Source organism: Morone saxatilis, unplaced genomic scaffold, assembly GCF_004916995.1.
Source record: "Morone saxatilis isolate NCDOM2014 unplaced genomic scaffold, NCSU_SB_2.0 Contig16, whole genome shotgun sequence".
Taxonomy (NCBI): domain Eukaryota; kingdom Metazoa; phylum Chordata; class Actinopteri; family Moronidae; genus Morone; species Morone saxatilis.
This window is the reverse complement of record NW_023339718.1, coordinates 23,480,000-23,493,634: the sequence shown is the minus strand read 5'-3', so window position 1 is coordinate 23,493,634 and position 13,635 is coordinate 23,480,000. Positions and strand designations below refer to the sequence as shown.

The 13,635-nt window shown below is 43.4% G+C and overlaps 2 protein-coding genes across 2 annotated transcripts in view; both read right to left on the bottom strand.

Annotated features, from left to right (window-relative positions):
- The window catches only part of mxd1 (MAX dimerization protein 1), a gene marked incomplete in the record, with an annotated part of 14,116 nt that extends 5,031 nt beyond the window's left edge, over window positions 1-9,085 (bottom strand). The window contains 3 exon segments of the mRNA XM_035657781.1: window positions 2,529-2,558; window positions 7,443-7,542; window positions 8,143-9,085. Coding sequence (XP_035513674.1) covers window positions 2,529-2,558; window positions 7,443-7,542; window positions 8,143-8,209 — 197 coding nt within the window.
- Window positions 9,086-9,952: 867 nt separating this feature from the next.
- The window catches only part of snrnp27 (small nuclear ribonucleoprotein 27 (U4/U6.U5)), a 5,202-nt gene continuing 1,519 nt past the window's right edge, over window positions 9,953-13,635 (bottom strand). The window contains exons 3-6 of the mRNA XM_035657782.1: window positions 11,836-11,930; window positions 11,619-11,698; window positions 10,627-10,691; window positions 9,953-10,279 (exon numbers count right to left, since the gene is read on the bottom strand). Of these exons, the coding sequence (XP_035513675.1) occupies window positions 10,225-10,279; window positions 10,627-10,691; window positions 11,619-11,698; window positions 11,836-11,930 (295 nt within the window). The 3' untranslated portion in view covers window positions 9,953-10,224. The remainder of the gene's footprint in view (window positions 10,280-10,626; window positions 10,692-11,618; window positions 11,699-11,835; window positions 11,931-13,635) is intronic.

Genomic DNA, 13,635 nt, shown 5'->3' with positions numbered 1-13,635 from the left:
AGTAAGAGGTTTGCACACGTTGGGTTCTACATGAAGTGATGAGACTCTCCCGTGTATGTTTCTTCCCAAGAAGTCATTGTAACATTACTACATACTGTTGCTACACAGGATATTTCATTGAGTGACAGTGTACCAATCCTCCCTCTACAAGGAGAAAACAGAAATGTGCTGAAATCCAAAGATCATCTGTGACATATGCTCAGATCCGAACTCATTATTAATGCCACCTGTCCTATGACACCCCACCCCGCTCTCAGCCGCTCTACGCTGGCAGCCTTGGCAGTTGCTAAGGTCTGGTGGGTGTTTGCGACCACTTGACCCCGGCTGTTACACAACACACACCTCCAGCTCTAGCCTCGGCGGAGAGTGTACGTGTCTGTATGCCAGTGTGAGCCAGAGCGAGTGGGCGTGTGTACGTCAGTCTCTTCCTGGGAGTGAGTGTGAAAATGTTTTTTGGGCAGCTGACTGGATGAGCTGCTCCACTTATTGTCTACGGCAGGTAATCCTGATGTGAGTGTCACTGCCGGAAGAGATGCTGGGAGGATAGGACTGATTTGACTGTGGGCACACAAATATATTCTCACCCCTTGCCCTTTTAAAAACACACACACACACGCTCATACAAAGCAGCATTCAGCAGCTGAAACCAAGTGCCTGGCTCTCAGCTGACTCAGTCCAAAGGGCATGCAGACTGACATTACATAACATAGAAATGCCCTTGCCTATGTTGTTCTGACATAATAAGGGACCAGTGTGGCTAGCTAATGTTTGTTAAACAACACTGACAAGCAGCAGACTCATGAAACTGAACAGCTCACATGGTGTCTGGGTGACAGAAAAACACTGTGAGCGCGGCTGCAACGCACAGCCATATTTCAGAGGCAGGTTATTCTGGTTCAGCGGGGCTTCAGTGCAGTGGGTCAATAGGTGAGTACGTATGTGGAGCTACAGGCTCGTGTGCCGTCAGCCTAGGGCTAGAACCTACATTTCTCTGGCCTAATTTCACACTTTGTAAATGCATGGGACTGGTCCGAGTGCTCTCCTCTGGTCGGAAATTAGGTGAGTGTGCAAGTCGAGCTTGTTGCATAAAAACAGTTGCAACCGAGTCGTCCCTTGACACCCAGTAGGTGGAAAATAAAAAAACTAGAACTAGGTAAGCGTGACGCACGTTGCCTGACCAGCAGTAAATCACCACGCTGTCCTCACTCTCGCCCTCTGACCCCGCCGGTAACTGCCCAAGACTAGCTGGGAGGAGAGAAAGCGTGGCGGTGGCTGGAGTCGTGTTACGTGGACGTAAACATGCACACACACAAGCATACACGCTCTTGGTACTGTGTGCACCAACAGAGGGGAGGGGACATGGACAAAATAGGACTTTGAATGTGTGTATGGAGATTTCACTGAGCCAATATTGCTGGAGTGCAACGATGGATGTTGTTGCACTCCTCTTTCTATCATCAAGCTACTGGTGGGAGAAACTGGCTAAAGGCTGTGAATGTTCTAAAGTTGAATACGACGGGCTGCGCTCATAATTTGTCTTACTGCTGGGCATGAGGTGTCTCCTCCACACACACAAGCTCATGCACACACATGCAAGAGCCGAAATCCCAGGCCCAGGCCTCAGTGCCATTTATTATTCAGGCTGTCCACTGAGCTGCTGGTTTGGATCAGCTAGCACTGGCAGGATGGAAGCCCTGAGAGTGATGGGGACTCAGACAGCACCAAAAAGAAATTTAAAATCATACTCAGGCCTAAAATGTCTGCCTGACACTACTGAAAAATAGGCCTAGTTTGCTTAATGTTTGGTCCATTGCAACCAAGTCACAGCCTGGTATTATAACTGTGACATTATCTTATTTTTGTAGTATTGAAATGCTGTTTAACTAGCCATGCTAGCAGTTGCATGTTAGCATCAGCTTGCTACCATGCTCACATTGTCAACACTAACATGCTGAAGTTAAGCAGATATAATGTTTACCATGCTCACCAACTTAGTTTAGCATGTTAGCATGCTAAAACTTGCTAATCAGTAATAATCACAGTACTACTGAAGTACTGGACAAATTAAAATGTTAACCTGATAATAATAATAAATATTATTATACACACTGTAGCAAAAAGTAGAGTTATAGTATACAGTATAGTATATACTATAGTTTGACTTTCTTTGTGAAAAGATTCCACCATGATTCCTTCTTGTTGCAAGTTTCCAGCAGTGTAGAGTTTGACAGCATTATTTTGCAATGTGCAACTGTTAGAAAAACATACTGGCATTGATAAAAGGAATTGATAAGCTGCAAAGCATACAATTCTGATGGATCAGACAATTTGAAACTGGTTTTCGATTTTTTAAATACCAATGAAATGATCATTTATTAACAACTTCCCTTTTAAATCTGGGTAAAAAAAAAAAAGATGCTCCAAACTTTACAGCGATTCTTAACAATCTGATGTTAGAAAATATGTTCCATCTACCAATGTGCACAAACACACACACACACACACAGACAAAAGACATTTTGACATACCTGTTCTTCTCCATTTCATTGTGCGTAGACCTGTGGAGATAAAATACATATGAGAAACCACAGATAATAACAGAGCCACTGATTAAACAGGGTAAGGTTTCCTCTCTGTGTGTCATCAATGCAGTCCAAGGCCTTACTGCAGGGGAGTGAGACAGAGAGAGAAAAGGCTGTGTGGGAGTTTATGAGCAGTCACAACGGCTGACAAAATGAGATTCTAGGAAATAAGACGAACAGGCTGGGTATTCTGATGCCTGAGGCTCGTTCTACAGAGGACACTTGTGCTTTTTTAAAGGGCTGCACTCAAATACGCAATGAGGAGGAGGCCTGGGGTAAACATAGTAACAGTAACTAGAAACAGAAGACAGGAGCGAGGAGTAGACGGGACTATGCCCCTTCATATTGCCTGATTATCCACTGTGCACGTAGCACCGGGAGTGGGGGGAGACTAAATGCTGAAGGTAAACTGAGAGATGGAGGTGTGCTAGTGGCCTGCATGACTCCTGCATTGCAGTGTTAAAGCAACACACACACACACACAGGATGCAGAAACAGGGTTAAGTGTAGTTTTTGGAAGTAATATGCTGGCCTGAGCTGTGTGGAGAGGGGTGAATAGGTGGTGGTGGTGGGCGAAAGGCAAAGAAGAAAGATTCCTGAACTCTCCTCTACCTCCACCTGACCTTCCGATCCCCCAACCCCAGGTCCCAGAATAGCCTCTGGACCCCTGCTAGGCCCAACACCGTCACTTTGCCATGGCCATGATCCTTGGATGACTCTCTCTCTCGGTCTCTCTCTCTCTCACACACACACACACAAATATTCATGTTCATGCTTGACAACTTACTTTCAAGACTAAGCTTAGAAATAATGTCTTTCACTATCCTCAGTTGCAACCTTTGAACAGCGTGTCATGTCTGTGTGTGTGTGTGTGCGTCTGTCTGTGTGTGCGGTGTGGGGTATCATCTTGTTTCAGCTTCGGGTCCTCTTTATCTCACTTGGCCCCCTCTGACCAGTGTGCATTCCTGTGCAGGGCAGACAGCCGCTGGTGACATAATGGTGCTAGCAGGGAAATGATCCCACATATTCAGGCTAGATTTCAGGCTCTGGGACGGATCCCGCCTCCTGCTCTAGCCCCATAACCCTCTACCCCTCCACCTAACGCACCCAGGACATGACAAGGAACAGCTGATATTAAGTTATTCTGAATAGTGACCAGATTTTGTACTGTGAACAATGTGCAATAATGTGCTCTGCTCCATTTCCATATCAGTACATTACATTGGATCCCTGGTCTACTAAATACGCACATGGAGCACAACATCACACTTACATAATATCTGTGAAAAGAATAACATCCCAAACTACAAAAGAAGAAGAACCAGGTTCCAAGTCAGCCTGGTTCCAGACCTCTAAAGTCCACTTGCATTTTTTTTTTTTTTTTTAATTGCTCCTGGCGGCTACAATAGCAGCATGCATGACAACTGAAATAATGGTGATGGGATGGATATGTTGCTTGGTACGGACGGTCTAATGATAAGTTTCAGTCTTATAACTCCACATTCAGTCTCCCATAATGATCTGGTCATGGGTTGTTATCTTTTGGGGTCCTCGATGGAGAGAGTTTAAAAACCGAATCGGAATTATCCTGGATCACTGAATTGTAGACGGTAGAGGATTCACTGGTGCATTTCCTCCGGCTCTACCATTAACCTGTATTTTAACTTCTGAAGCTCTGCTGTAGCCTCACCCAAGTCAACTGCATTCAAATGAAAAACAGGATGACGAGCATGGAAAGACTTCATTTGCCTGCTCAACAAGGATGGCGAGATCACTGTATAATTTCTATAGTGCACTGCTTATACAGTGTGTGTGTTGAGTGGGGGAGGACTCTCACATCTATGTAATGGAGGGGCTGGTGCTCTCCACTGCCTGCCAAGAGTGAGAACAGAGCAGGAAAGACACAGAGGGGTGGAGGAGGTGAGGAGAGATAGGAAACACAAGAGGAATAGAGAGAGATGGAGGGGGGAGGCACTACTACTGACACACATGCACACGTACACACCAGAAACACAGTGACTCCCATCCCCCACCACTCACACATCCACGCCATGGAGAAACAACACACACACTGCAGGGGCTTGTACATACTGGCTTGAATGGCTTCACATGCATACACGGCAAATTCATTCCGTCATAGTGGTGGTCTGCCTATCAACGATCAAGAGCCAACACCATCCCAGACCGTATCAAACCATCTCAGCTGAGCAGGAACCCTTTTTAATAGTTTAATAGTAACAAGTGTGGCTCTGCTGCCCTTAAGTAGTAATGAGTAATAGCGGATAAAGTGCTCATAGCTGATGAGGGATTGCTGTAGCTTCACATAACCTTGTAGTTAAACCACATTAAATGGTCAACGTAAATGCTGGTAAGCTCAAATCTTTTCTGAAACCAGGGCAATCCTGCAGCAGCTAGTGGTCTACTTGACATACAAAGCTAGTTCCACATTTTCTTCACAAGGCATGTCTAAAAATAATGTGCCTGCTAAGCATGTTGAGACATGTTGTGAGCTGTATGTTCTTACAGCACTCCACATCCTGCGGCTTTTAGTGTATGGAGGACACGGAAGAACATACTAATTTTGTCACAGTCATTGACGAGGCTGTTAAGCCCAACTGACAAAATCCGTCACCAAATATTTGAGTAGCACCAAGGTCCGTGTTAAAAGTCTTTTGTGCAAACGTATACACACAACGAATGAATGAATGTCTCCCTGTTTAACAAGGACACTAATTAGGTAAAAGCTTGTTATTACTCAGATTTTTCTTAAATTAAAAGGACTTAGGAGGTAGGTAGGATTTAGTGGCATCTAACAGGGAAGTTGCAACTAATTGAACACCGCTCGAGTCTGTATTTGACGACCTAGGAATGAGAACAGGCTGTGAAGTGTGTAAGAAAACTATGGTGATGGCAAAACGCAACTACTGTAGAAATATGGCAGTTTAACATGGCGGACTCCATGGAAGTCAATTTCAGATGATCATTAGACACATACACCTAATGAAAACATACTATGAATATTATAAGTTCCATTTTTGCCAATAGATATCCTAAAATGTTACGACTGGACTTTAAAATTTAGTCCCATTGTCAGGAAAGGCAGCATTTTTGGAGTCTTAATGAATCTTTTAGGTCATTTATGAAGAAGAAAATGCGCAAACATTCTCTGGTTGCAGCTTCTCCACTGTGAGGATTGTTTTTTTTATATCATTTGGTTTGGGAATGTTCATTTGAATCCTTCACCTTGTGACAGATGCTATTCACTATGAAAATAACTAGTGGCAGTCATACATTGAGATGCAGATGGTGCAAGTAGGGCTGTGATTCAATTTCAGGGGTTTGTGTACAGGCTTCTCAAATGTTGTGTATAGCAGTCTTATATACATATATGTTACACAGGGTGAGAGGCCCCTATATATAACACATGCTTCACCTCAAGTGCTCTGCAAGTCAGATTGGCAGTGGAAGATGGACAGTGTGGACAACATGACGGACCCATGAATGGGTTAACTTGCATTATTTGACCTGGCTGCCACTACTCTACTCTTCTGTAACTCTTCTACATCACGGCATTTCATGGCTGCGTCCCACCTAATCTGGCATTTCTGGTGTGTACATTAATCGGCTGCTTCTCTCTACGCACCGGGCAGTGTTTTTGTCAGACGTCCTTTTTATCCTTTACTTTTTTTTTCATCTTTCTGATGAAAAGAAGGCACGCAGCGGTGGGTGGCAGCAATATGCCATTGTTGTGTCTACTGAAGAAGAAGGTCCCTCCATGTCACCGTTTATCTGAAAAATCTATTTCCATCGGCCTTTATTACATCTACTCTATACTGGCATGCCAACTTTTCTGCCTCCGCCAAGCAGAAAACTTGTGTGCACTAATTGGGTGTTTTTTTTCTAGCATTTCTATTCGGGGGTTTTTGTGTGCCTATACAGGTGAACATGATTTTAGAGTGCACATTGATCTGTGGGTGCAACACAAATCTGTCCTGATATGACTGATTTATGGAATTCTGGTTACGGACTCTGAATGTACAGTGTGTGTGTGTGTGTGTGTGTGTGTGAGTGTGCAGTCGTTTTTATCGAGGTGACGGGAGCTGCCAGTGCCCCCTCACTGATGTCTTCTGCAGTCACCTTGACTGACCCAGTTTGTGTTAACGAGTGGCCATTCGCTTTAAGCCACACCGATGTTTGCTGCTGTCAGACACACGCTTTACAGAAGACAAGGGGAAGTCAAAATATGGCCTTAACTCAACAGACTGACACAATCACAGCTTGTACTATCAGACGACCTATTCTAACGGCACACATTAGCCGTTAGGTATAGAGTGAATTAGAGTTGGGGGGTGTCAACATTTTCATATTGCGAGTTTGAATTCGCAAAAAAATAGCAACAAAAACCAAAAACAACAATGCTAAACAGATAACAGATTATATCTCAGCGATATGCTATTGATATGCTATATTCTGGGTGGAGAACCTATAAAAGCACACTCTTATTAACTTAGAGCTATATTTTCTCCAAAACAAATGGCTGTGGTTGTACCTGTGGGAGAATTAGAGATATACTTTCAGTTTCACTTTCAGTGCAGTTTCATATTACTCTAGTTTGAAATAAGTATTTCTAACTGCAGCACCAACAAATGCTGAACAAAATTATGTTCAATGTACTCATATATGATTCTGTGACCACAAATGGATAAATTGTGATTTGTAACGAGCAAAAAAACAATCCAGGAAACAATGGATTAATGCTACTGCACTCACTGGGGACTTGAAGTGGAGATATTGTGGGCACAAAGCTGAAAAATGATACAGTAGACATTTCCCGGCCACAAGGAGGTGAATGGCCTTTACCTGCTACTTGTGTTTTTCTTGCTCTTGCTTTTCCTTTTCAAGCTTTCCCTCTCCCGGCTGCTGATGAAGGGTGGCATGGAGGCATAGCCATGTTCAGCTTCTGCAAGCAAATAAACAACATTGTGGTCACATGTCCAAAGAAGCCGAACCAGGAATAGGAAGGCTGCAAAATGTGCCACATCTGATCTTGAGCCTTTTGGAATTCAGTGGCAGTGTGTTGTGCAGAAGTGCAGGCATGCAATGAATGGATTTCATGCAGTATCTTCATACAGTATTTTCTCCCCTCAGCCTGGACAATGATGTCATCTTGAACTGGAATAAACCCCACTAGCAAACCACAACAGAGGGAAAGGAGGGGCCTCCACGAAAACAATGTCTCCCTGCACATCGGACTGCATCTGCCACATATGCATTCATTCTCTCAGCACAAACGAAAGGCAAATGCACGTGTGTTTTTGCACATTTTTGCAGCACATCCCAAAAATGTCTTAACATTGATTGGCACCTTCTTTGAGTAGGCGATGCATTCTCCTGAACTGTTGTGCAAACCCCGATAACGTTAATGTATTTAATGCAAAGGGCAACAACAGGACTTTAAAATGACAGCTGCATAAATTAGCGTGATTTGGGGGAGGGGGGGTGTCATTATCATTTTACAGAAACACAACAGATCGTAGGAAACAATACAATTACACTTTACCTCTTTCCCTGCGATCAAGGAACTCGGCTGCTTCGATCAACATCTGCACCAGTCCGATCGCCGCCATTTTCAACAATAACGCTGATAATATAACAATCCGATGAGGGATTCCGTGGATGTACACAACCTGCTTCAGCTCCTACCACCGGCTCTCCTGCTCACACTCAGCTGGCTTGCTGCTCTCTCAGTTATTATTTTAAAAAGGCGAGAGGTAACGTTAAAGAGTTCCTCCTGCAGCGTGTCAAATGGGCTATTTAAAAGTTAAAGGTCGTGAATACAGCACCAAGCAGGTTTAAAAGCCCAACTGGTCTCCTCCTTGATGCTTGCTCAATGGTTCAGGTAGCGTTCAGGGTTAGCGGGCTGCTCGGGGCTGACGCTAACACTTTGCCCTCGTTATGAAGCGAACTGTTCGCTACGTTAAATGTCGGTTGGTTTTCTTTGTAGTTCTTCGACAAAAACAAAACCAGGGGTTGTTTGACATACACAAATAAGCCGAGTGTGGTTCTGTTTGGCAAAAACAAAAATAAAAAAATGAAGTTGGCTGACGTTACCGCTCGTGACAAGTTGCCAAATGAACGATATGAAGTTAAAGTTGTTAAAGTAGCTCGGTTGTTAAATATTCAGCCAGTAAAAACAAAAAGAACGTTGGCTTTTTTTTTTGCTGTCACAGACTTGCCTGGTGTGAAATGGATAGAAAAGCGAGCTAGCTGTCTTAAAGTTAAAACCCGACGATGTGATCCAACCTGTGCGGTTCTGGGCTGTGTGGCTGGCTAGTTTTGTGCTGGTTTATCGCTAATCACGCGTGACACGTCTCGCTGGAAACGCAGATAGCGACTGACAAACTGAGGAACAGTCAGTGTTTATCAAACTGCTTCCAAAATAGTGGCTTGTTGATCTGGACGACAGCTAACTACTGTACCTCACCACAAAGCTTCTGTATGCTGCGATATGATTGGCTACTGGGCACAACAACTCAAGCTCCTGTTGGGCGTTTACGACGTCAGTCGTCGAGAGGGTCGGCACCGACTGCAACTGACGACCCGGTTCGGCCATTTTGGTTCTTATTCACATTGGCGGAGGCACGTCTTGAGCCATAATGGACCGTCTCTGCGCTACGTACTCCTGCATCGTGATTGGTTGCTTTCTGACGAGCTTGGTAGCTATTGGCCACAATGCCCACGAGCTAGAGTGACAACGCCCGCTCCTGACAGAAGACACGCCCCTTTGCCATGCTGTTTCGCGGTGTATGTCATTGATTGGCTCCTGTGATGTTGTCTTATTTCGGGTTCAGGGATTGGCCAGATTCACATGCTCTTTTTCTATTGGTCTCTTGCCTCTCCTGTCACAAGTATAACCGCGCAGGCGCACGCCCACTGTTTTCCGAAACATGATAGGAGTTAAAAGCCTGATTCAAAGAGAGACGGATGACCATTTTAAAGCTGGAAAAAACCCTGGAAGCTACGCGACGACCACATGGGATGGGTCTATCTGCTGTAAAACGTCCATAGTCTAGGGCTAAAGTGAATCCTTGAAGGAGAACCCAGCCGATAGCACACACTTGTAGAGAACACCAAATTAGAATCGATTTGGTGACACTCGCTTGAAAAACATAGAAGCAAACTACCCAAGTAGTATCTGAGTGTAGGCTTAGTTATATTTAAACAGTCAGCTGCACGAGACTGATCATATTGATCAATTTAAAATGTTATGTGCCACAGTCTAAAGACTACACATCAGAAAATGTCCCTGCACATAACTGAAGGTGCAAATCTGGCTTTACATTTTTTTTTCATAATCAGGACTGTAATCACACATTTCTGAAATGCTTTTATTTGAGATAAAACCCAATACACCTCAACAACACTACGCTCTATGCATTGTGTCCACAGCCATCTATCAATATTCAGCTGTGGTTTTTGCAAGCACTATTATTCACATGTGTTCACTTATAGTAAAAGGTATATACACACAATTGCTGCATAACACAAAACAGGTTTGAAATAACAAAAAATAGCACAGTATCATCCACTACTGCGAGGGGAGAATGGAGGTAAGCTTCATCACAATGAGTTGTTGATACTTTTAGGCGATGAAGTCCAGTGGTCTGTTGAATCCACCTTTTCTGTTCATGTACTGCCTAAAAAAAATAAATATATAAAAACACATTACATCACTGTTACCCTCGCAACACTTGCACATTACATCATCGAGCACCAATGGAAGAGCCGGGATCTCTGCATAGAAACACCTGCAGAGGTGATTGGCTATTATAACTGGTTGATGCCGGGAGCGATCGCTGTGAGGGGACTGAAAAGTTGACGTTTTAACTCCTAACCGAACTGACAACTGATGATCAAACAATGACTTCAAAAAGATCGCTACATAATGTAACAAGGGCTTATGAAACATCTCGAGAAATGGTCTATGGCTATGTGCAGCACTGCCGTGATGCAGAAACGTTCGTTTTCTTTGCCGTTGACGTACCTGTATTTTCTCTTCATGGTCACATTGACAGCATGTGCATTGGCTGATCCATCAGCTTTCTTCCCCTGTTGGAAAACAATGTTACTTCCTCTCACATGCAAAACATCACATATTACAGTTCTAGTTAAATAGTGACATATTAATAAAAAAAAACAAATGTGGAAGTCTGCTTGACTTCCATTGCTTTTTTTTTTATACACATAGCTAATTTCTAAGGATAATTTGGAAGATAAGCCTGTACAAAACTTTCAAAATCAATTCTGAACTACAAACTTACAACACTTACTACAACTGAGTAAAGCTGAATTAGGTCAACAAAGCACAGTACAATGTGTGTTATATTGTTGGTAAAAAAATAAAATAAAATAAAGCCACAATGGCAGTTTTCAAATTTCATTTGACAGATAAAACTGACAAGAAAATTCTCAATATCCAGCATGCATTTCATTAGGCCGAGGTGTTCTGATCTACTTAAAAAACTATCAAAAATGTAGTCCAACATTTCTATCAACAAGGGAGTTGCAGCTCTGTGGCTAACTCATATACCTGTAACTGCTTCACAGTGAAACACGACAGCTGCTGACAGTCTGATGAAAAACATGAAACAAGGGGAAGTCGCTGGAAGGGCTTTGCTGTAAAGCGCCTGCATGTACAGTATATAATGTAAATTAAGCGTGAAGTTAGCCATTGGATGACTATCAAAAAGCAGGGGAAAGTGAAAAACACGTGGATACTGACCACTATATAATCAGGAGTCACCTACTCTGTGAACCTTGGCTGCTCTGCTACTGTTGCCATGTGTTTGTGGAAATTCAGAGCACAATGGTGATAAATTGGTACATCGAGCAGCCCCCCACCCACAAAATGAATGTATACAAACAGTATGCTCATGTTCACTTTAGCTGCAGAATGCCATGAACTTTATTGGTGATAGGGTTAGGGTTAGGCAACTGCACCTCCTTGTGGTTGTACGACATAGGGCACCCTCTCACCTTGGTGGTGTCAAAGGAAGAAAATCCCATCAGTTTCATCATCTCAATTTCGTCTTCTGTTTTGCCCTGCATGTCCTCCTCTGTCAAAAAATGATGGTATTGAAATGTGGTAAAAACATTAATGGTGCAGTTGAAAATGTCATAATCACTGAAAAAGCTGAAGTGACTCCTAATTTATGTGAATATAGTGAATACACAAATCCTTTCAACCCAGTACCTGAGATCTGAATGGACTTTGCAGTCTTTTCCTTAACGTCTTTGCGATCATCTTCACGTCGGTCAAGGGAGGAGGACCGATGACGCCTAGGGGACCTGCAGAAGAAGACAAAGAGGGCTGTAGGACGGGTTTTTGAATCCACAGGTTTAGCCGCGGGTTGCTGCAGGCATCTGCATGGTGTTGGGGCTTAAGTGGTTGGCGCAAATTTGTTGTTGTTATTGCAGTTTCAGTCGGCTGCCTGGCACAGGCTTACACACTACCTGGTTCACTTCTGTGCTACTTTCCCTGTTGTTCCGGGTTTCACTGGCTTTTAAGTTGAAGGCGCGTGGTTTACCACACTGTCGCTACCTGGCTTCAGTTGGCTATGTTTGTTGTTGTTTGTGTCGGTCAGGTGCGGCCACGCCGTACAACGGCAAATCACAGCACAGGTGTTGGCTCACAGCGTCACCTGGCGCAGGGGGGCCTTGAATCCGATTCAGAGGATTTCTAATGAATCGACTATTGATTGGGGGAAAATATATTCCAGGCAATGCGCATTGAATGATGGATGATTTTTAGCCCACGCCCTAATAAAAATGCTCGAGGGACAGTTGATTGAAGATAGTTGGCTTACATTTGATGCTTTTTGATAAGGTTTTGTAATATAATAAACACTGTTACACTTTTTGAAACTATTTCAGCTTGTGTAGGCCTATCAGTGCTTTCTGAACATATTGAACACACTTTCAAAAAATACCGCGATAATACCGAAAACCGTGATAATTTTGGTCACTATAACCGTGAGGTTAAATTTTCATACCGTTACATCCCTAGTTTGAGCAAACCACACAATCTACTTGAATGATCAGGAGATAATGAAAACAATGCATTATATGGATGTTTGAACAAAGGTACATAGTCTTTGTTGATATTGCACACATGATTGGATTCCCAGATGCATGGTATGCTGGCAGCCATACACGTAACTGTTTGTAAAAAGCCTCCAAAATGGGCCAAAGATTTAAGTCAGAATGTAGACATTCCCGTGGCTGGGAAAATGAACTTCATGCAGCTGCCATAAGAATGTCTATAAAGACAAGTCTGAATTTTGAATACTTTCATCTTATACACAATTCTGACAAGTTTATTGCATAAACGTCATTCTCTAATAAGTTTGGCTTTTAGGGATATAGACAGATAAAAGAACAAATGATAACTCACAATAAAAAGCTATTTGTCACAAACTAAACATTCTTATGGCTATTAGTATAACTTGTCTTGTAAAACTCATGCATCCAGTTAATGAAAAATGTAACCTCAGCCACCACTGTCACTTCTGTCAGAGTCTGGAGACATCACAGGTACCCTTTACTCCTCTTTGACCCAAGAAAAGGCAGTGTGCCTTTTGATGGACAGCACCACTTCACTCTTTTACATTGATGGTCAGTCACACAAACAAAAAGAGGGATGAGATGAGTTTCTCAGGGGAGTGAGGTTAATAAAATCAGGGTGTCTGTGTGTCCTGAGCGGGGGCCATATTTGATGCTCTAACAGAATGAAGGTCTTTGGCGGCCCGGCCTGGCAGTCTTTTAGCTAAAGCAAGCAGATTTCTTTGAAGCCTGGCCACCTTGGCTGCAGAGCCATTACTCCCGGGTTTTTCTTTACATTAACCATGCTACAGCAGCACAAGTGCATTACAGACTGCCGCCCCAGCAGGGCCCAATTGTACTCCCGCTTGTTAAATATTACCCCAACAGAGCTTTTGATTTTATTGTCATTTTTTTCTCCCCATACCGCTTATCCTCCTCCCCTCCCCCGATC